Source organism: Artemia franciscana, chromosome 7 (genome assembly GCF_032884065.1).
Source record: "Artemia franciscana chromosome 7, ASM3288406v1, whole genome shotgun sequence".
Lineage (NCBI taxonomy): Eukaryota > Metazoa > Arthropoda > Branchiopoda > Anostraca > Artemiidae > Artemia > Artemia franciscana.
Genome location: NC_088869.1, coordinates 3,663,809 through 3,686,286, shown reverse-complemented (window position 1 = coordinate 3,686,286; position 22,478 = coordinate 3,663,809). Strand labels below are relative to the sequence as shown.

General features: G+C 35.3%; 1 protein-coding gene across 2 annotated transcripts in view; it reads right to left on the bottom strand.

Annotated features, from left to right (window-relative positions):
• LOC136028748 (serine incorporator 1-like) overlaps positions 1–22,478 on the bottom strand; it is a 68,719-nt gene that overhangs the window by 6,943 nt on the left and 39,298 nt on the right. For both annotated transcript variants that reach the window (XM_065706633.1, XM_065706634.1), the window contains exons 5-8: positions 17,704–17,913; positions 10,099–10,183; positions 3,746–3,929; positions 1,876–2,091 (exon numbers count right to left, since the gene is read on the bottom strand). In XM_065706633.1, coding sequence (XP_065562705.1) covers positions 1,876–2,091; positions 3,746–3,929; positions 10,099–10,183; positions 17,704–17,913 — 695 coding nt within the window. The remainder of the gene's footprint in view (positions 1–1,875; positions 2,092–3,745; positions 3,930–10,098; positions 10,184–17,703; positions 17,914–22,478) is intronic.

Genomic DNA, 22,478 nt, shown 5'->3' with positions numbered 1-22,478 from the left:
TAGTAAGTTTTGACTTAGTCCAACATCCCCTCAACACTGAAATATTCACCTTTATTCCCTTAGTCTTAACAATAATAGGAGTAGTAGTAGTAGTAGTAGTATCACAACCTGCCTCCCCTACATCCTATGGGGTAAAGACACCATTACGAATACGAAGACTGGATAAAGATCCGTATAGAAAACAAACCCCAGTTTTCAACTTTTTTACTTTGAATAATTTTTTATTGACTTTGAATGAGCATTTTTACTTTAAATGAATGTAGAATTAGCTTCTTTGAAAAAGATTGAGATAAGATTACAGTAAACAAAAAAAATTGTTTCTTCTTATATACATTGTTTTTAAAATTCTTGCTTCTAATGAAACTTTTAAAATCAATTTGAAGTGCAATCTGATGTTTATTATTTTTATTTCAGTTGCAAAATTCCGTTCCAATTTAATTTTTAAACCAAATCTAAACATTTAGTAAAAAGTACTATCCACGTAACCAATGTCGTGCCGTTGTATTCAGTGCTACCAATTCACAATAATTTAGGCGGGGGAGGGGGGGGGAGGGTAAACTTGCACATTTCTCCAATGTAAATACAAAAAAAAATCAATGAAAATATACCCCAAAAAAGGCATTTTCTAAAAGTAGTGGGCATATGCCCCCCCTCCACCAATTACAACCACTTGTTGTGTCCAAAACAAAAGCATGTATTTATTACTTTCTTTAAGTTTACTATGGAGGGAAGTTAACATTTTATTCTTATAGGGAAGCAATTTTCATTTGAGAGTTAAAGTGACAAGAATTTAAAAGTTCAGCGTGGAACTTGCGAAAATAGCTTCATATCTGATAAGAATCACAGCTACAAAAAAAAATCATAACTATAATGCAAACTAAACTTTTACCAACTTTCAATCAGCCATGGTTAAGCCGAACTTTTTTCAGTACTACTAACTGAAGAACTTCCTATTATACATCCTTGGAACATACATTAAATATACTTCAGCTAAAAAATTGTTGTTTGAATGAAAGATGCACTCGCGGTTCCCCGGAGAGGGGACCCTATATTTGTTTACCATAACAAAAATATGATATGTTTCTTAATGGTTAATGGTTAATGTAGTAAAGTCTACAATAAAAAGCAAAAAAGATACCAGCTAGTGTCCAGTAAAGGAAGAAAATAAAAATCCGGCAAAGAAATATCTTTCCTTCCCACCTAAATTTTTAGTTGATAAATGACCATGAACACTCAAATTTCTTCTATACATTCTCATTATATTGTCCTATACTTCTATCATTTTTTTTAGTGCTGCTACTGCTTATGAGGTTTTTATTATATTTACTGGCTGTAGCGCTAATAACTTTTATCAAAACGCCGAAGCTGTACCCCGAATTGAGTTCCCAAGATTCACTTATCATCGGCGTTACGCCTTATTACCCTATCTGGCTTTTCCACACTTCTGAGATAAAAGTCAAAACCCGTTTGTCGCGCAGTTCTCAATCATTCCTCGGCAATCATTCTGCAAAAATTGTTGGTAGCAGAGTAAAAAAAGCGATTATTTTAAAGTCGTAGAATTTGCTTACACAATATCAAAAATACATAAACAAATACAAAATTATAATAAAAACTGTTTTTAGTTTTGTACAGTCCAATAAAAACTAATAATATATCATTTTCTGCCTTTCCACTGTTGTTTGATTTATGGAGCCTATAAATCTGGTGTTCAAGTCGCTAAAAATTCCACATAATTGTAACAAAATTCTTTGAATAATCTAATTTGGTTGTTAAAATTCAAAATATTTTGTTTTGAAAAGTTGTCACAGATCGAATTACTTTCAAGACAAATTCATAGTAAAATTTTAAACTTCAGTCAATGAAAAAATAAAATACCTGGAGAGCCGTCTTTTGTCAATATCATCTCGCTACCAGTAAGTTTTGAAGATTGGCTCGAAGTACGAATAGAGGAATAAAGAACACAACAAATCCAAATGACAAGTCCAACAATACTTTCTGCATCAATCGAAGGGGTTAAAGGTGCATCTGGTGCCGGGGTGCTTGTTGGTGATCCGTTTATAATTTCTGACCAATGAGGCTTGCATTCCAAATCTAAAAGACAATATGTATACTTAGACAATTCATTCTTTCATCTGCCTTTGACAAAACTACTGTATATTGTTTTACCAGTAAATCAGAAAGGATTATTATTTGGATATTTTACAGCCTTTTATCACTATCAACAGTTTGAACTATTCGTATTACTTCAGTACCTTGAATGCAAATTAATTCAGTGACCTTTAAGGATCAGGGAAGTAAAAACCTGTTTGACGGGTTTGTGTCACGAAATTAGACATTATCGAGCGTCAGGAAACTAGACATTGTCAAATTTTGCGATGTCCTACAGTGTTAATGACGTTGCGTTTGGCAAATTCTACGGCTACCATTTGTGGCATGTTCAAATAGTTGATATAACTGCATCGAAAAATGGAAAATCTTATCAAGTATTTTGCTCGGATCACACGAAAAAGCATCACTGAGTGAGGGATTCATTTTGCCGTTCGAAGAGAGTTTCGCCGAAGCATCAAAGAAAAAAACAAAAGGGGCTCAAGGTGCTTTTACTGAACTGGCCACATTTCTAGATGTGTATCAAGATATAATGTGAATCACTGGTGCTGCTTCGACAAACAGTGTATCTTTACTCTCGTCGTGTGTATATAATGCGAATCGCTGGTGGATATAGTGGGAATCACTGGTGGTGCTTCGAAAAACAGTGTATCTTCACTCTCGTCATATATATATAATGCGAATCACTGGTGGATATAATGCGAATCACTGGTGCTGCTTCGACAAACAGTGTATCTTCAGTCTCGTCGTGTGTAAATGCGCAGGATGGAATTGCCAAATTGAAAGATAATCTTCGTCAGGATATTCACAAACAGGTGATTGAGAATGGTCCTAAGACAAAAGCGTGATCAGTGAACAAGCAATGAAAAATATCATTGAAATTAAGACTTTGATCTATTCTACTGGGTCTGGGCTTTTATATGTTCGATAAACATATTTTAATTACTTTATTTTTATTAGATTATAATTCTAATTTGCTTATTTATTTTATATTAAAAAATAAACACATATCAGCGAAAATGTTACAGGTAAAAAAAAATAATACAGGCTAAAATTGCGTTTTAAACACTTACTATAAACTTAATGCTAAGAAAGTAGCTTACCTACCCAATTCACAGTTATAATCGCTGGGCATTTACATGGCAATTCGCAGTACACAGTCTATTGCTGAAGTTAGAATGTTTCAGTTAATTATTAAAGGGGAAGATGGGAGGAGGGGGGAGTTATTATTTTAAGATAAATCGTTATAATTTCTCAGATTCAATTTTGAAACAAATCCCAGCTTTCTTTGGAATTCAATTTCACTTAACAAGAAGTTTAACCTAGTTTGAGTCCCATTGTGGTATTGCCACCAACTAAAGTACATACTAATAGTCTACAAACAGCATAGTGTAGACGTAGGAACGGACGAGGAATCCAATTAACTCTACTATAAAGATCAAAAAATAATAGCCAAAAATGTTTCTTTTTTTTCTAAATAGCAGAATTAGTATGAAATTTAATCATTGTTTTGTATACCAAATTCTTAATGATATGGCAAAGAATAAAACACAAAAGATATAATGATGTACTAAAGAGAAATGCTAACAAGGATACTAATAAAGAGATAATAATGAGAAATACTAATGAAGGTAAGTACCTGGTTGGTTGGACATAGCACTCCATGTCAAATACATAGTGTATAATGTGATACAGGAGGATTGTAGCAGACCAGAGCGGGGTTGATATTCCTGTACAGACGGGAGAACTGATATTATGCTGACAATTAAGCACAATATGAGGTTGAAAGAAATGAAAAACTTGTTCAAACTACAGCCGTCAGCCTGAAAAAAAAGTTTTGTTCAAAGATATTATAAATTACTTTAAAAGCCTTTTTTTATATCAAGCGTCAAATTTAATTAAAAGGACATTTGGGATAAGAGACCCCCTCCCCCTCATTCACTTCAAAGTAAAGGTAATATAGTTCTATCCAATACCAAATTTCACTCTTCTGCAATTTTGTCATGGATGTAGTGTCAATAGTAATATGCATCAAGGAATCAGAAATTTTCAGTAACTTCCAGTGGCAAAGAAATGAAAAATCACAATAGGACTTTTTAGAACTTGTAGATTTAATCTCATAGTCCAAAAACAACAAACCAACAGAACTAACGTGCCCGCTCGAGGAAAAAATCGCTTAAGCCTACTATTCCTCTAAGCGCAGAGGCTATGAGAACTGACAGAAGGTCCGATTACCAAATAAATTCCAAGACTAAATTTTCCGAGACTGAAAGATACAGCTAGACGACAGAATAGGAAAATATTGTACTGGTATGTTAATAAATTGAGAGAGAATAGTCAATCCGGACTTGTCCCAGTTAAAGATAGGAACGCTGCCACAGTCAGTGATAAGGAAAGAGTAAAAGAGAGATGGGCAGAATATTTTGAGAATGTGATAAACCGAGATAGAGTAGAAGAAAAATATGTAGAGGAAAATGAAAAAATTTGCGATACCTTGGATGTGAAGGAAGATATGCTTTATAAGGGAGAATTAGTGACAGTACTAAAAGGACTAAAAAAGAATAAGGCCCCAGGTACTGATATTGTGGTAAAGAAGTTTCTGAACTATGGTGCCTCTGAGGTTAGAAGTAAGTTACTGGTAATTTTGAATACAATTTTTGAAAAGAGGGAAGTTAAAGATAGGAACGGTGCCAGAGTCGGTGATAAGGAAAGAGTTAAAGAGAGACGGGCAGAACATTTTGAGAATATGCTAAACCGAGATAGAGATGAAGAAAAATATGTAGAGGAAAATGAAAAAGTTTGTGATACCTTGGATGTGAAGGAAGATATGTTTTGTGAGGGAGAATTAGCGACAGTACTAAAAGGACAAAAAAAAACAATAAGGCCCAAGGTACTGATAATGTGGTAAAGAAGTTTCCGAACTATGGTACCTCTGAGGTTAGAAGAAGTTACTGATGATCTTGAATACGATTTTTGAAAAAGGGGAAGTAACTATGATTTTAGGAAAACACTAATCAAACCACTGTATAAGAAAGGCGACAAGAATGAGTGTGGTAATTATCAAGGCATTAGCCTGGTCTCTGTAGAAAGCAAATTACATAGAAATATGGTACTTCTTAGACTGATAGAAGCAGTAGACAAAGTTATAAGAGAAGAAGAGTGCAGTTTCAGAAATAATAAAGGATGCGTCACTTAAACTTTCACTCTTTAGGCTAATAATTGAGACATGTCTGAGTTATCAAACACCTTTGGTCTTCAGTTTTTTAGATTATGAGACAACTTTCAATTCTGTTGATATGATAGCTTTGGGGAAGGTCTTATCACTGTATAATATATGAGACAAATACATTAGAATGATCAGTGCTATGTACGAGAACAAAACTGTAGCTGTTAAGGTAGGAAAGAGGATTAGTAGCTGTTATCGTGTTAAATCAAGAGTTAAGCAGGGTTTTGTTCTATCCCCCTTTATATGGATGATTTTGACAGACTTTGTCTTAAGGTTCACAGAAAAAGCAATGGGAGAAAAAGGAATTATAACGGGCGGAAAAACTTCTCTGGGCTTCAATTATGCTGATGATTAAAGCATCCTAGATGAAAGTTTGAGCAAATTGAATGATTTTTAGAGGTTTTGCGAGTTCAGGATGCTAGAATATTTTTTGAAAATTAATATTAAGAAGACTAAGTCGCTAAGGCTAGGAATAAGTGAAGATGAAAAGGTGACGTCGGATAACGAAAATATTGATGAGGTGGACAGCTGCACTTACCTTGCTAGTATTATTAGTAAAGACAGTAGAAGCAGTAAAAGTAGTAGAAGTAGGTTAAAAGTAGAAAAAAAGTAGAAAGAAAAAAGTTAAAAGTAGTTAAAAGTTAAAAGCATGTTAAAAGTAGAATAGCCAAGGCTCAGCGTGTTTTTTCACAGCTGAAAAAGGTTTTGAAGAATAGAGAGACAAGTCTGCAAATCAAAACTATAATATTGGAAGCTAAAGTGATGACAGCAATCAAATATGATTCTGAAGCACGGGCTCTCCGAAAAGTGGATGAAGGTTTTTTAGATGTTTTCCAGAGAAATTGCCAAAGGATTGTTCTGTGTAACCGTCTGACTGACCGTATTTCAAGCAGTAGGCTGTACGAAAAGTGTGGCTCCGTCCCAGTTTCTAAGGCTATGGCACGTTCTGTGGATGAAGCATGACAGGCTGCCGAAGATTGTCCTTTTCGGCCAACTGTCTAGAGCAAAACAAAAAGCAGATGTTCCACGGTTAGGGCGAAAGGATGTCCTAAAGAAAGATTTGAGGGAAATAGGAGCTTCCAGGGAGGGTGTAAAGGGAGAGGTCCTGAATAGATTGCGAAGGACGAGGAGCGTGCGTAGCTGTGTTGGCCTCAAGCGGCTTGGTACTGCGGTGAGTTGTCAGTCGTAGTAGTTAGTAGTAGAGACCAGAAACTTGAGTTGGTTCTCAAGAGAATGATCATCAAGACATTCTAAAGGGTTTGGTTCAACGCTGTATGTATTTCCTTAATTTGACAGAAAGGCCAGAAAGGTTTTCTAACTTTTCTAAACTTTGGTTCCAATTTTTTCCGATTTTAATTCTGAAGTCAAAATAGATAATGTACCCCAATAATTTTAGGGTAATGATATTAGCTCAACATATAGATCCCTATACAAGAAAGAAAAAAAAAATCAAATTTACGACTTTTAGAGAGGGTGGCACCCCTAGGTGTGTGAAGTACACCTATCAGGAATGACAAAAGTAGCAGATTTGTCTGGCCAAATCAGACAGATAATAAGGCAAAAGATATATAAAATAAATACAGCTATCAATTGTTACCAAAAGATTTTAGGCTGGCAAGAACGTAAAATAAAACTCAAATTCAATCGAGATGCATTCCTTAATAGGATCAAACCTTGCAGATCTTATACTGTTACAGTTTTTCGGGCATTATATATCAGACATAATGAGCTCATACAATGAATATCCAGAAAGTAGATTACGCTTTCGTCTTCACCTGCGAGGAGTGAATCTAGCTCGGCCATGTTCGTGTCTTAGCGTTATATCACTCGGTGAGCATCGAGTCGTGCTAGTGACGGTGTTGGTTCTCGCTGAGCTACAGGGACAGCTTGAAATAAAGGCCACGAATTGTGAGGTTCGCGCAGTAATAAGGTCTTTCTCTGCAAAAGCCCATAAGCCTATAGAAATCTATCGCCAACTATGTGAAGTGTAAGGGGACGATATTATCACTGAAGGCGTAGTGCGTCGATGGTGCACTGAATTTAAAATAGCCAAACATATATTAATGATGCAGGGCAATGTGGAAGACCCATCATAGCAAGTTGATGTAAGAGTCCAAAAGATTCCGAGAAAACCGAAGATTTACTTTAACAGAACGATGGAGCAAGGAGTGGGAGCACAGGGACTGCCCTAGAACTACTTGCAAACGATGTTGGCAACGATGGTGATGGCGACCGTATTCCGAGACAGCAAGGTTTTGATTCTTCTGGATTTCCTTGAACAAGAAAGGACGATTACAGAAACATATTGCCAAACTTTGAAAAACCTCAAAAGAGCGAAAAAACATGCATAGGGGAAAGATGATCCCAAAGATTTTGATATTTCCATGACAAATTGCATTTGGGAAGTTGTGGAATTTTTTAGGTGGGAGTTATTTCCCATCAGCCGTTTACTTCTGATCTTGCACAAACACTTTCTTAGAAGACACTGCTTTTCCATTTGCAGAATTTGACAAATGAAAATAAAGAGAAAACGGGAAAAATAAAAATAAAAGAGAAATATTTTAAAACAAAGCAGCGGACAGAAAAAAGGAACAAAATTTAAATATTAATTATTATAATTAATTTATATTAATATAATTAATATAATTTAATATAATTAATTAATATAATTAATTGTTATATATATTATAATTAATTATTATATTATAATATTAATTACATAATTAAATAATAAAGAAATAATAATAATTAACTTTACATCCAGAAGTCTTTGCCAACGGAAAAAAATGAATTAGGATAAATTAAGCAAAGCATACAAAGAAAAGGAAAACAAAAACAATAACAACCACATATCTTAATAGCTTCCAGAATCATTATACAAATAGCACGAATATGCACAATATAAAATAAATTAGATTATCTCTGGTAAAGTTACAGTTGGGAACTCCAACTCTACCCGAGACAACCTAATCGGGGCTTAAAAATTAACTCTACCAGATACAACCTAATTTATCATTCTGTTGTGCATAATCGTGATTTTTGTATGGTGGTCATGGAAGTTATCAAGATCTGGGTTTTATTTCTTGTTTGTGTCTCCATTTCTTTATATGTTTTGTTTAATTTAGGTTAATTATTTTTTTTTTCTTTCTTTCATTGATAATGGCTTCCAGACGTGAAGTCAAAATATTCGGATTTCTTTATTACTTAAAGTCTATGGCTGTTTTTTTCACTGCTTTGTTTTAAAATAGTATACCCGTTTATTTATTTTTTTTAATCGCGACCTTGCACCAACAACAAAAAGTGGCTGGCAATGCAGTGTTTGGACAACGATGTACATAATAATGATAGATGGTAATAAGCTATATTGATGTCAGGTGATTAATTTTTTGAACGATAATTTCGACAGGACCTCTGCTTGTCATCATCAGGTTAAATACAAATTCAAATTTGAATTTAATTCAAATTTCAAATTTTAATTCAAAAACTGAGAAGAAATTTGAATTTAAAATGATCATTTCGAAATTATCGTTAGAAAAATCAATCACCTGACATCCATAGCTTAGGTATGCTTATTACAATCTATCATTATTATGTATAAAAGTCATGTTGGCCTCAGATAATATATCAACGATGTGCATCTGCACGAAGAAGTGACAAACTGGCTGAAGACCCACAGGGCAGCATTTTTTAGACCTATAGCTGCCTTGCTGCCCATAGGGCAGCAAGATCCAAAGGGCAAAATTTTGAAGGAATTGCTAAGCTCATTCATCGCTATAAGTGCCTAAATTTGAGTCAACAACTATATTGAAAAGTAGTATTCAAGCATGGCTTTCAACTGTATGTAAAGATACTTTTTTCTTATATTTTATCTTTAATTTACCTTTTTATATATCATCGCCAAGAGGCAAGGATTACGGCACCAAATATCTAAATCCTGCGTGGCCTTGATATGGCAAACGAAGCTTGAAATTTCCCAAAATTTATTATAAGGTTGTAGTAAATTATGCAAAAACTCTATTCATCATCATAATTGAAGTGGATTTTTTTTTCAAGTTTCTGCTCGTCAGATCTCTTGTTTTTAATTACAGAACCAAATTAGGCACGCTAGAAATTATATGAGAAGGCAATGTTGCGTTTTGCATTGCGTTTTGCTTGTCAACAGGTCTGGAATTCACTACCTTCTTCAGAACAAAGATGCCACTTATTTAGGACTTTTAAAAGGATTCTTAAGATCATTTAATAAAGAATCAAATAGAAAAACTTTTTTTTTCTCTGAGGAGTTGTTGTCCCCTGAGTTCTGTTCATGGTGTATGGTTGTCTTCTCTGTGCTTTGACTCCCAGGCCTCAGGTATGTTCTCTATGTTCAGGTATGTTCTATGGTTCTCTTTTTTTTCTTTTGTTTTGTAGTTGTTGCTCATATTGTATACCACTTATATATATTGCTTATATTGTAATTGTTATTTGTATTTTTTTTTGAACCCCCCAGGCCATGGAGCCTTTCGAGGGGGAATAAGTGTATTTTAATTCCATTTTGAATTGTATTTGTATTGTATTGAATAATAATAATACACTTCTTCTTCTTCTTCATTAGACGGGGATACGTTTCATAATTGCATCTTCACCCACAATAAAACGCAGATTCACCACAATACATAAATTAACTTTTTTACTGAGTTTTAAACTCATATCAAACTTTTAACTGGGACCAAAATAACTAAATAAATTTTAACTGTACCTTTTTACCGTGAGGAAGAAAGGCTACTTACATGAGAGTAGAAAATATAGAAGAGAACAATGGCAGTCAAAGACAAAGCGTAGTTGATAAAAGTTGCTGACAAAAGAGCGACATACCTAAAAATAAGGTCTTGTATACGCAAGCACATACACACGCATACAAAAAAAACACCTAAAACATGGAAAATAAATGTAGGATAGTAATTAGTCAGAAAAAAATAGACAATACGAACCAATATCACTGGCTTAAATTAACAGCCTCAGGACTGGTTTCCAGGAACAGCCTACACGATCAAAATATTTAGCTTCGTATTTATCTCACTGTCGCAAGTTTTTGAACTACTTGGTTTAGCCCATAGGCTCCTAATCTTTATCGGTTTATGACTCGTATATAATATTAGATTTTCTATTAATGCAGCGTTTCTAAAAGGAATTCGACCTTCTTGGGAAATCGGAAAACTTGTCTTTTAAAAACAATTATTTACTTAACAGCAACAAAATTCCAAACATACACTATTTTCCTTATTATAATTTAAAATATCTAATTCCAACTATTTCGGTAAGACCCATGTTGAGCGTTGACAGCTATGGTCCAGGTTGCAGAAGCTGGCCATGTTGGCAATAAGTTCAATAAGGGTTCGAAACGCACTTCAAGTGTACTTTAATGTGATTATATGAAATTAAAATTAATTAAAAAAAAATTTAATTCAGAAACAATTTGTTGAACATTGGCTAACGATTAACACGATTAAAATTGTAAATGGGATAGATGAGCTTGTTGTTCGCTACACAACTTCTCAAATCTTGGAATTTGGAATTGGAAATCTTGGCCGACACTCATTTCTTGTTCAATTGTTCCGTCTTCAACCGATACTTCCTTTTCATATCCCAACAGCTGACGAGCCAGCTTCGCACAAATAGAACGTTGAAAATGTAATTAATATTCATGGAGATTTACCACTAAGCAGTGGATAGTCTTCTTTTACTAATATCCGAAAAATAAGAAAGTTCCCAGCTACCTAATTTTGTGTTCGATAAAGCCAGCTCAATAAGAAATTCTTCTTCTAAAGAAATAAATTCAGATGGAGCCTTGGCTCTGAATGGGTCTTGGATTCATATCAATTCTTTAATAGTATCTGCTTAAAAGTATTTTTTGAATCCTTTGATAAACTGTGATCTTTAAAAAATATTTCATACTTCAAGGAAAACGTTTCGTAGAGGGTTATAAAGTAGTGCAAAAAGAAAAAAAAATCCTTGGTATCATCTCCATTGATGTTCAATTTCCATAGCTGAAATCGTTTCTGTTTGATTTAAAATGTATCTTACCTGTTGCATTCTTGTAAGGAGAAATTTAATACGTTTAACTTTTCAAAGATCATAAGCATGCGAGTTTAATCAAAATCTATTTTCGCAAAATGTCTGGCATATTCATGTTTTCAAACAGTTCGTGGTAACGAACTGTAGTAAGGGGCGACCCGGCTCAATAGTAACCAAAACTCTAAAAAATTTAATTTTGATATTAATAGCTACATCAAAAGAATCGCATTTTAATGCTGATTTTAACTATATAAGTTTCATCAAGTTTAGTCTTACCCATCAAAAGTTACGAGCCTGAGAAAATTTGCCTTATTTAAGAAAATAGGGGGAAACACCCCCTAAAAGTCATAGAATCTTAACGAAAATGACACCATCAGATTCAGCGTATCAGAGAACTCTACTGTAGAAGTTTCAAGCTCCTATCTACAAAAATGTGGAATTTTGTATTTTTTGCCAGAAGACAAGTCACGGGTGCGTGTTTATTTGTTTATTTTTTTTTGTTTTTTTTTTCTTTTTCCCAGGGGTCATCGTATCGACCAAGTGGTCCTAGAATGTCGCAAGAGGGCTCATTCTAACGGAAATGAAAAGTTCTAGTGCCCTTTTTAAGTGACCAAAAAAATTGGAGGGTATCTAGGCCCCCTCCCACTCTCATTTTTTCCCCAAAGTCAACGAATAAAAATTGAGATAGCCATTTTGTTCAGCATAGTCGAAAACCATAATAGCTATGTCTTTGGGGATGACTTACTCCCCCACAATCCCTAGGGGAGGGGTTGCAAGTTACAAACTTTGACCAGTGTTTACATATAGTAATAGTTATTGGGAAGTGTACAGATGTTTTCAGGGGGATTTTATTTTGTTTGGGGGTGGGGCTGAGGGGAGGGGGCTATGTTGGAGGATCTTTACTTGGAGGAATCTGTCATGGGGGAAGACAAATTCAATGAAAAGGGCGCAGGATTTTCTAGCATTACTATAAGAAAACAATGAAAAATAAACATGAAAACGTTTTTTTTTTCAAAAAGGAGTAGCATTGAAGCTTAAAACGAACAGAGATTATTACGCATATGAGGGGTCCTAAAAATACTTTAGAATAAAGAGCGAGGTATTTAGGAGGAGATAAATACCTCGCTCTTTATGCTAAAGTAATTTTAGTAATTTCAATTATTTATTCTACGGCCTTTCTGATTCAGGGGTCATTCTTAAAGAATTGGGACAAAACTTACGATTTAGTGTAAAGAGCGAGGTATTAACGAGGGTACAAGCCCCCTCGTATACATAATAAAAATATAAGATTATGAAAGTTTGTTACGTAAGTTAATTCTTAAGTTACGTATATTTTTTACTAATAAAAACGTTCGTTAAAAATTAAAAGTACTAGTTGCCTTTTTAAGTAACCAAAAAATTGGAGGACAACTAGACCTCCTTCTCCACCCCTTATTTCTCAAAATTGTCTTATCAAAACTAAGAGAAAGCCATTTAGCCAAAAAAGAATTAATATAAAAATTTCATTTTAATAATTTATGTGCGGAGAGTCAAAACCAAACATGCATTAATTCAAAAACGTTCAGAAATTAAATAAACAAAAACTAATTTTTTTAGCTGAAAGTAAGGAGCGACATTAAAACTTAAAACGAACAGAAATTACTCCGTATATGAAATGGGTTGTCCCCTCCGCAATCCCTCGCTCTTTTCGCTAAAGTTTGACTCTTTGCCACAATTCTACTTTTTAAAACAATTAAAAGCTTTAGCGTTAAGAGCGAGGGATTGCGGAGGGGACAACCCATTTCATATACGGAGTAATTTCTGTTCGTTTTAAGTTTTAATGTCGCTCCTTACTTTCAGGTAAAAAAAAATAGTTTTTTTTTTTTTTTATTTAATCTTTTTCAAGGAATATTAGATATCTCTTGCTCTAATTGAAACGTATGGAACATTACATACCCGCGAGAGGGCCCCTTGCGAGTGGCAATAATACAACAAAGACATTTATTCTGCTCCCGTATCTTGACACGTTTCTTTGAAACAAATTTCCGCTATAATAAACTAAATGAACTATAAAAATTAACTGATACTCATATTCTTTGATGCAAGTACTTTCAATGAATGATACAATGGATCCGAGTTGAATTTAGGGCTTTGATACGAATAAGCACCAACTATTCTCCACAAGAGCCAGATAAATTAAACGAAAATAGCAACGAAAAGCCTTGTCCTTATTTTTCCCACCAAGTTCCATCCCGATCCCTCCAATCTAAGCGTTTTCCAGGATTTTTGATTTCCCAGTTTTGCTGAGTATGAAATTCCGTTTAAGTTAATATAATATAATCAATAAAATTAACCGTCTTACCATCATGCGAGTACCATGTTAACTTCCGGGCAATCTTATGACCTAATACTGTATTGGTTATATCTAGACTGTTATGCCTACAAAATTGCAGCAGTTTATAAGCGTTAGCACTTTCTTTTTATATGCCAAATTTACGTAAGCTATTATACCGTCTATCGCTATTTTGACCAGCATGGGCATTAAAATTCTCCAATAAAAAATAATATATTTCTGCCAGGGATCCTGTCTAGTCGTTGAGCTGCTAAATAAAAATTTTATCCCTATTAAGAATAGAATATCCCGTCTATCCTTATCTTGACCAGCCTGGGCATTAAAATTCCCTAATAAAAAATAATATATATCTGCCAGGGATCCTGTCAATTTGTGCAGCTGCTAAATAAAAATTATATCCCTATTAGGGATAGACTATCCCGTCTATCCCTATTTTAACCAGCCTGGGCATGAAAATTCTCAAATAAAAAATAATATATTTCTGCCAGGGATCCTGTCTATTCGTTGAGCTGCTAAATAAAAATTTTATCCCTATTAAGGATAGAATATCCCGTCTATCCTTATCTTGACCAGCCTGGGCATTAAAATTCCCTAATAAAAAATAATATATATCTGCCAGGGATCCTGTCAATTTGTGCAGCTGCGAAATAAAAATTATATCCCTATTAGGGATAGACTATCCCGTCTATCCCTATTTTGACCAGCCTGGGCATTACAATTCCCTAATAAAAATAATATATTTCTGCCAGGGATCCTGTCTATTCGTTTAGCTGCTAAATAAAAATTATATCCCTATTAGGGATAGACTATCCCATCTATCCCTATTTTAACCAGCCTGGGCATGAAAATTCTCCAATAAAAAATAATATATTTCTGCCAGGGATCCTGTCTATTCGTTTAGCTACTAAATAAAAATTATATCCCTATTAGGGATAGACTATCCCGTCTATCCCTATTTTGACCAGCCTGGGCATTAAAACTCCCTAATAAAAAATAATATATTTCTGCCAGGGATCCTGCCTATTCGTTTAGCTGCTAAATAAAAATTCTATCCCTATCAGGGATAGACTATCCCGTCTATACCTATTTTGACCAGCCTGGGCATTAAAACTCCCTAATAAAAAATAATATATTTCTGCCAGGGATCCTGCCTATTCGTTTAGCTGCTAAATAAAAATTCTATATATCCCGTCTATCCCTATTTTGACCAGTCTGGGCATTAAAATTCCCTAATAAAAAATAATATATTTCTGCCGGAGATCCTGTTAATTCGTGTAGGTGCTAAATAAAAATTCTATCCCTATTAGGGATAGACTATCCCTATTTTGACCAGCCTGGGCATTAAAATTCCCCAATAAAAAATAACATATTTCTGCCAGGGATCCTGTTTATTCGTTTAGCTGCTAAATAAAAATTCAAATAGGGATAAAACCCTTTTCAGAAACAATGATAAATTTCACAAAAATAATAGATGTTTCAGTCACATAGGCAGTGACCGTCATAAGTAGTAAATCTAAACTAAACAATTAAAAACAATAATTTATATACCCAATGAAATAAACTACATATTGTTTAATAGTGTTATTCTTTCCAAAGCAAAAACGGAAGCAAAGCAAAACCGGAAGACAGTCTCTTTGACCTTCTTGGATCCGGTTCGTTAGCATTAAATGAACTAACATTTGGACAGAGGTTAATCGCAATTGGGTAAATTGAACTTTACTCTATCTGATTTTAATAGGTTATCGTAAATAGAGTTCAAACCAAATTCACCCATGTCTCTATTTAAAGCCATATTCTTGAATAAAATTTTCTTAATTTCAAGAGTTAAAAAAAAAATTTTGCTTTAAACCGCAGTCCCTAAAAATCAAAGAGACATTATCGAACAAAATAAAAGGGTCTAGAAAATTAAAAATATGTTCCGAAAGGGCCGAAGTGAAATCTTCAGGCTTAGCATTCGATGAAATAGAGTCTTTATTCTGTAGTAATCTCACTTCCAAATTCTGGTTAGTACGTCCCACATTATGAGCTTCTCCAAGTACATGGATTCTGATAGACCCCACTTTGTTGCCCTAATGAAGTTAGATCCTACCCAGAATTTAGAAAACTACCGAAAGTATTACTGCTCTTTAAGGCTACCTTTAGATCATTACTCTGTAAGATTCTTTCAAGTTTTTCACTTAGCCCAGGTACACATAGTAAGAAACGAAAACCATCCTTCTCTTGAGTTCTCTCCAAGACTTCCTTAGAAATCTCTAGAAACTTTTTTCTTCTCTTTGAAAAGGTCTGGTTAATGTATCCGGAGTGGTTAATTTTATCACTGTTTATTAAAAGGATTGTATCCCTATTTGAATTTTTATTCATCGTCGTGGAAAGGCAGTGTGGTATTCGAATTCGTGTAGCTGAAAGTAAAATTTAACGTCACTTAAAAGTCACTACAATCTACATCAATTGGTTCTACACTCATAAAATGAGCAAATAGCATTCTATTATTAATATCTTCCCGACCTAAGGCAGACTTAGTAGCTTCCTTATTTACCATGAGCCAAACGTTAATTAATGTGATATCTGTTAATTAAAGTTGTAACATTTCAAGTTGCAATGTTCATGTCAATTATATCACTGACACTATTATGGCTTCAAAAAAAGAAAAGGGTCTCAAAACTGTGTCACACAAAGTAATACTTATGCCGGCTGAGAGCTGAACAGCAACAACTCCCAGATTTTCAGTATGAATGGAAGTTTTGCGCAATCCTGATTCCATCCAAACAAACCCAGTGATTTCTATATTTAGCGATCCAATTTTATCAACGAAAGTCGAAATCCCGCACAAGCAATCTCTGGCCTATTACCTCCGGCTTGCTATATATTCATACCAACAAACATTATTTTGCAATGACGAGGCAACCCATAATAAATAACTTAGCGAGGAAGAGGTTTTTCAGCCCAAAAAAGCCCATAAAAAAAAAAGAATAATTATCCATCAATTAGAATCCAGAACATATGCCGTGGATTTCTACTTTTTCGCACTTCTTCTATAATTCATATTCTACAATTTTACCACCGAACCTCAGTTCCTCTTAGGTGAGACTATACTTATCAATCTAAGTACCCAAACATTTCTAATCCCACTGGCACAGTAGTACCAATTAGGAGGTGGAATTTCTCAATTTTGAGAAATACTCTTTTCCCGACATTTACATTGAAAATACTTTTTTTATATTTTAGTGAAAATATCAAATAAATGACATATTTGTCCGTTCTCAAATTTTGAAAAATACATTCTGCCCCTTTCCCTCTAGATTTGCGGGGGTTGATGCCATTACTGACGGTTTTTGCCAGTTAAACTATCCATATTTTAACGTTCTTAAGAAGTACCAATCAAGCCATCCACAAGTAAACACGGCTCCATTGTCTGGTGCTGTAAATAAACCAGTACCTCAAAATTACCATTGGCACATCCAATGACTGAGTCATCTGCAAAGCCCTGTAACATTTCGTCAGAACTCGAATCTGAACTTGGGCCAGAAAGTGAGGTCTGAGGGTACAAATTGCAGCAACAAACTGTGGGGCGATCGAAAATAAACTGCAAGTCGTTAGTGTGAATAATACATAAAAAAGAGCGCCAAGAATCGAACCTTGGGGCAGTCTGCAATTCATTGTCTCAGAAGATGTATGATTATTTCCAATTATAATTACTCAATTTTCTAGATAACTTTAAAACCATGAAGAAAGATGGCCTCTCACACCTATATGATCGGACTTACCAAGCAGGATATCATGAAACATACAATCGAACACCTTCTTTATGTCCAAAAGTATGTCAAAGATTTTCAGGGATTGGTGCCATTATTGGCAGATTTTTGTCAATTAAACTATCAAGTGTTTTAACATTCTTAACAGTTTTACTTGAATCAACTCGGCTACGATAGCAAATAAGAATGATTTTATGCTTGTCAAAGCTACTGAAGAAAAAAAATATCTCACATACCATCCTTTTGACTCAGTTTCTTCGTAGTTCGCCACCCAAGACTCCGCCCAGCTGTGTGCAAAGTCAATAATAAGCACCAATTGGATAAGAATGAAGAGAAAACCACCAATCAAGCCAAAGTACATCCATGTTGGTCCAAAGCTGCCTTCTTTGATAAAAAAAGCACCAACGCATATTCCAGTTAAAATTATGTATTTCAAACCCCAGAATCTAGAAGAAAGCAGGAATATAAGTACATAAAGACAGTCATTTGGAGCCAAGACAGTTTCATCGTGTTTCGTATTAATATTTATACTATTTAAGTGGATACAATTTTTTTCTGAAACATTTCTAAGAAATCCACTTGTCTAAAAAAAAAGTTGGGAAGCTGCAAGTTTTTGGGTTTCTGAGCTTAAGTCAGCTGTAAAAAAAAAAAAAAAAAAAAAAAAAAAAAAAAAAAAAAAAAAAATCAGCAAAAGTAGTGTTGTTCCTTAGCTACACAGCTAGGAGCCAATTGAATAACTTGGCTTCTCACAAGTAACTTTTCTCGAGTTCTTCCTCTACAAAATTTGTTTTTTTCCTTTTTATTAAACAAATTTAGAACTTAAGGACAACGATAGGTGGTATGTGACGTCATGTATCTTTTTTCAAATTTTCAGTCCACCATCCTAGTAGATACATATTGAAGTTATTTCAAACATTTTGAAACACAAGAATGAAGTTTGAAGGAACAAAAATTTGAATATAGAAAACTCAGTTCGAAGACCGTATAGGTATTAGAATCACCTATATAAAATTAAGACCTTATTTTTGTACATGAAAAAACAATAAACAATTTCAGGACTCTCCGGACTCTACTTTTAAGGCTTAAAACTTTTCGACTGATGCCAAGAACTTAGGATCAAGCTTCTTTGCAAAAAAAAGAAGACAAGGAAATTTTTAACGAGGAAAAAACCACTATTTTTTTCCTCGATGGCAATAAACCACTTTTTTTGCAAAAACTGCGATTTCCACCTTGAAGAGAAAGGTATATCAGTTGTCCACAAATGATTCGCTTTCTGTTCTATGCTCAGATATTGTCTGTTATACAACTCTCATCTTGCAATGACAATTTCGGATCTTATCTAAGTTTTATTATACTAAATTCATTCTTTTTTGCCATCTTTATACCTCTATGAGTAGTCTGAGATACAGCATAAAAGCAAAGACTCGATAGAATCCTTTTAGGGTAAGTTTCCCAGCCACTCACCCTTCCCGCAAATCACTATGAGGGTAAACAAAATAAATCCGGTCACGGGTGAGAATTCAATTGGATCCGAACATATACCCGTACAGTCACTGGGTAGTGCAATACACCAAACAGGTACAACGATAAAGCCGATCGGTACAGCGTACACATATCTGTTGCAACGTGTCGTGAAGATGTCATAGGGTTGAGTCCCAAATGTTAAAGGTAGCGCGGAATTGTTTAACAAGGGGTGCGAGGAATAGATAATTAAACGAAAAAAACACAAACTGCAGAAAAAATTAGTTACAACATCAATCATAAACACAAGAATTTTAATTTAACATTTTAAAGAGAAATTGAAAAAAAATTTAACTTAGGTATCAAAGAAGAAAAGAGCTGATATCTGACTTTAGACCAGTCAAAAAGTGAAACAATTATCTCTTGAAAATGTTTGGAAAAAGAGGAAGTATTTTCGGATCTCAAGGAAACATCAAACCTCAACAGATTTCTGGTCTGGAAGGCAAATCACACAATCCTTCATCAAAACGTTGCTATTACCATCCTAACTCAACGTCACATACAACAGAAGAATGCAGGAGAAGCAAATACCACTGCCAAAAGCCAAACAGAGAAAGGGTCCGAAGTATTTTCGGATCTCAAGGAAACATCAAACCTCAACAGATTTCTGGTCTGGAAGGCAAATCACACAACCCTTCATCAAAACGTTGCTATTACCATCCTAACTCAACGTCACATACAACAGAAGAATGCAGGAGAAGCAAATACCACTCCCAAAAGCCAAACAGAGAAAGGGTACACACCAACACTTTAGAGGGCACAACCCCAAATACTTTCAGGCTAAATCAGAAAAATATCAGTGCTTTCGGACAGCCTCTTGTCTCAGCACCTGGTTTTGGCTTCTTTATTAATGATTTTGGCCAGCAACCACTACAGCAACAACATATGTCTAGTTCAGTTTCTGGTCAAGCTCAATCCCCATTTGATTCTACACCACCAATCAGTGGACATGGATTTGAAACAAACTTTGCCACCAACCAAAATCCTTTCGGTGCTCAAGTAGCTACACCATCAACAAGACTTTTTGGAGGCACAACCCCGAATGCTTTTAGGTTACATCAGGAAAATATCAGTGCTTTTGGACAGCCTCCCGTCACAGCACCCGCTCTTGGTTTCTCTACAAATAATTTTGGTCAGCAGCCACAACAACAGACGGCAAGTTCAGTTTCTGGTCAAGCTCAATCTCCATTTGGAGGCACAACCCCGAATACTTTTAGGTTACATCAGAAAAATATCAGTGCTTTTGGACAGCCTCCCGTCACAGCACCCGCTCTTGGTTTCTCTACAAATAATTTTGGTCAGCAGCCACAACAACAGACGTCAAGTTCAGTTTCTGGTCAAGCTCAATCTCCATTTGGAGGCACAACCCCGAATACTTTTAGGTTACATCAGGAAAATATCAGTGCTTTTGGACAGCCTCCCGTCAGAGCACCCGCCCTTGGTTTCTCTACAAATAATTTTGGTCACCAGCCACAACAACAGACGTCAAGTTCAGTTTCTGGTCAAGCTCAATCTCCATTTGATTTTAGACCACCAATCAGTGGACATGGAACTCGCACAAACTTTGCCTCCAGCCCAATTCCTTTTGAAGCACAAGTAGCTACAACATCAACAACGCTTTTTGGAAGCACAACCCCGGATACTTTCAGATTACATCAGGGAAATATCAGTGCTTTCGGACAGCCTCTCGTCAAAACAACCACTCTTGGTTGTTGTAGCAACCACTCGATTAATAATTTTTGTCAGCAGCCACAACAGCAACAACAGATGTCAAACTCAGTTTTTCGTCAAACTCAATCTCCATCTGATACTAGACCGCCAGTCGGTAGAGATGGAACTCACACTAACTTTGCCAACAGCTCAAGTCCTTTTGATACCAAAATAGCAACACCATCAACAACAGTTTTTGGAGGCACAACCCCGAATACTTTAAGGTTAAATCAGGCAAATATCAATGCTTTTCAAAAGCCTCCTGTCACTCAAGTGTCACAAGTGACAACATCCAGCTCGTCTCTAGTCACGCAGTTGATGGTAATTACACAGAGCACATTGTCGGATAATCCTGTACTAAGAAATATCATCGAAGGCCCTATAAAGCGAGAAGAACTTCCTAGATCATCACTTCAAGAATTAACAACATCAACCAAGAGCACTATGCCCTCGTTTTACAAGGTCTACCCTAGTTTGGGTATCAAAGCAAAGCCAATGACTCTTACTTCAAATGCAAAGTCTGTACTTTTTGATGATTTGGAAGATCATAGACGAAACCCAGAAAATGAATTGCTTTTTGAACCAAAACAAAGAGTGAAGCAACTCACATTGAAACCAAAAGGAGGCAAGCGTGTTGCTTTTAATTTAAATGACATCCAGTCACCTCCCATAAACTGCATGAATTCAGAAGTGGTGCATGTATCTCGAGACACACAACAGAGACGTCCTGCTGTATCAGACGACACTGTCACAGAAACAATAAAACACCCGTTATCTGTAGCCAAGGTCCTGACAATGGAAAGTGACGTCATCAAAACAGCGCTTGATACATATAACAATGAAATGCATCTTGAACCGGAGGTGGAAGACTTGGGTCCCAATCCCTTGAGTATAAGTGACGTCATCATAACACCCCTTGATACATCTAACAATGAAATGCACCTTGAGCCGGAGGTGGATGACTTGGGTCCCAATCCCTTAGGTATAAGTGACGTCAGCAAAACATCCCTTGATGATACATATAACAGTGAAATGCATCTTGAGCCGGAGGTGGAAGACTTGGGTCCCAATCCCTTGGGTATAATCTGTCGAAGAAAAAGCTATTACACTATACCTAGCTTGGAAGAACTGTCAAGAACAGAACCTGATCCAGATGGTGCTATCATTGTTGAGAATTTTGTTGTTGGACATGCTGATTATGGAAACATTTTGTTTAAAGGTCCGATGAACGTTGTTGGATTAGATATTGATAGATTTGTTTTCATACTACACAAGCAAGTTAACGTTTACCCTAATGATGATGAAAAACCATCAGTTGGAAAAGAGTTTAATCGGAAGGCTCAGGTTACCCTTGACAGGGTTTGGCCCATCGATAAAGCTACTGGGCTTGAAATTAGAGACCCAAAATGTCTGGACGAAAGGCACTATAGAGAAAAGCTGCAGAGTTGCACGGAAAGAAGTGGTGCACGGTTTAAAGAATATAGACCTGAAACTGGCACTTGGATCTTTGATGTACCTCATTTTTCAAAATATGAAGCTAAAGAAGCTGATGAAGATGGCCAAGGAAGTTTCCAAACTAGCTCAGTGTTGACTTACAAATGCTAAAAAATACGCATGATCGATAGCCTTTGTCCCTTTTAACAGAAGTGCTGATGTAGAAGACGAAATTGATAGAAGAAGAAGCATAGGGTATTCAGTGGACACACCTAACATAGGATATTTAATGAAAATGATACATTCAGGGAGAAAATCTGAAAAAAGAAATACTTTAGTAGCCTGG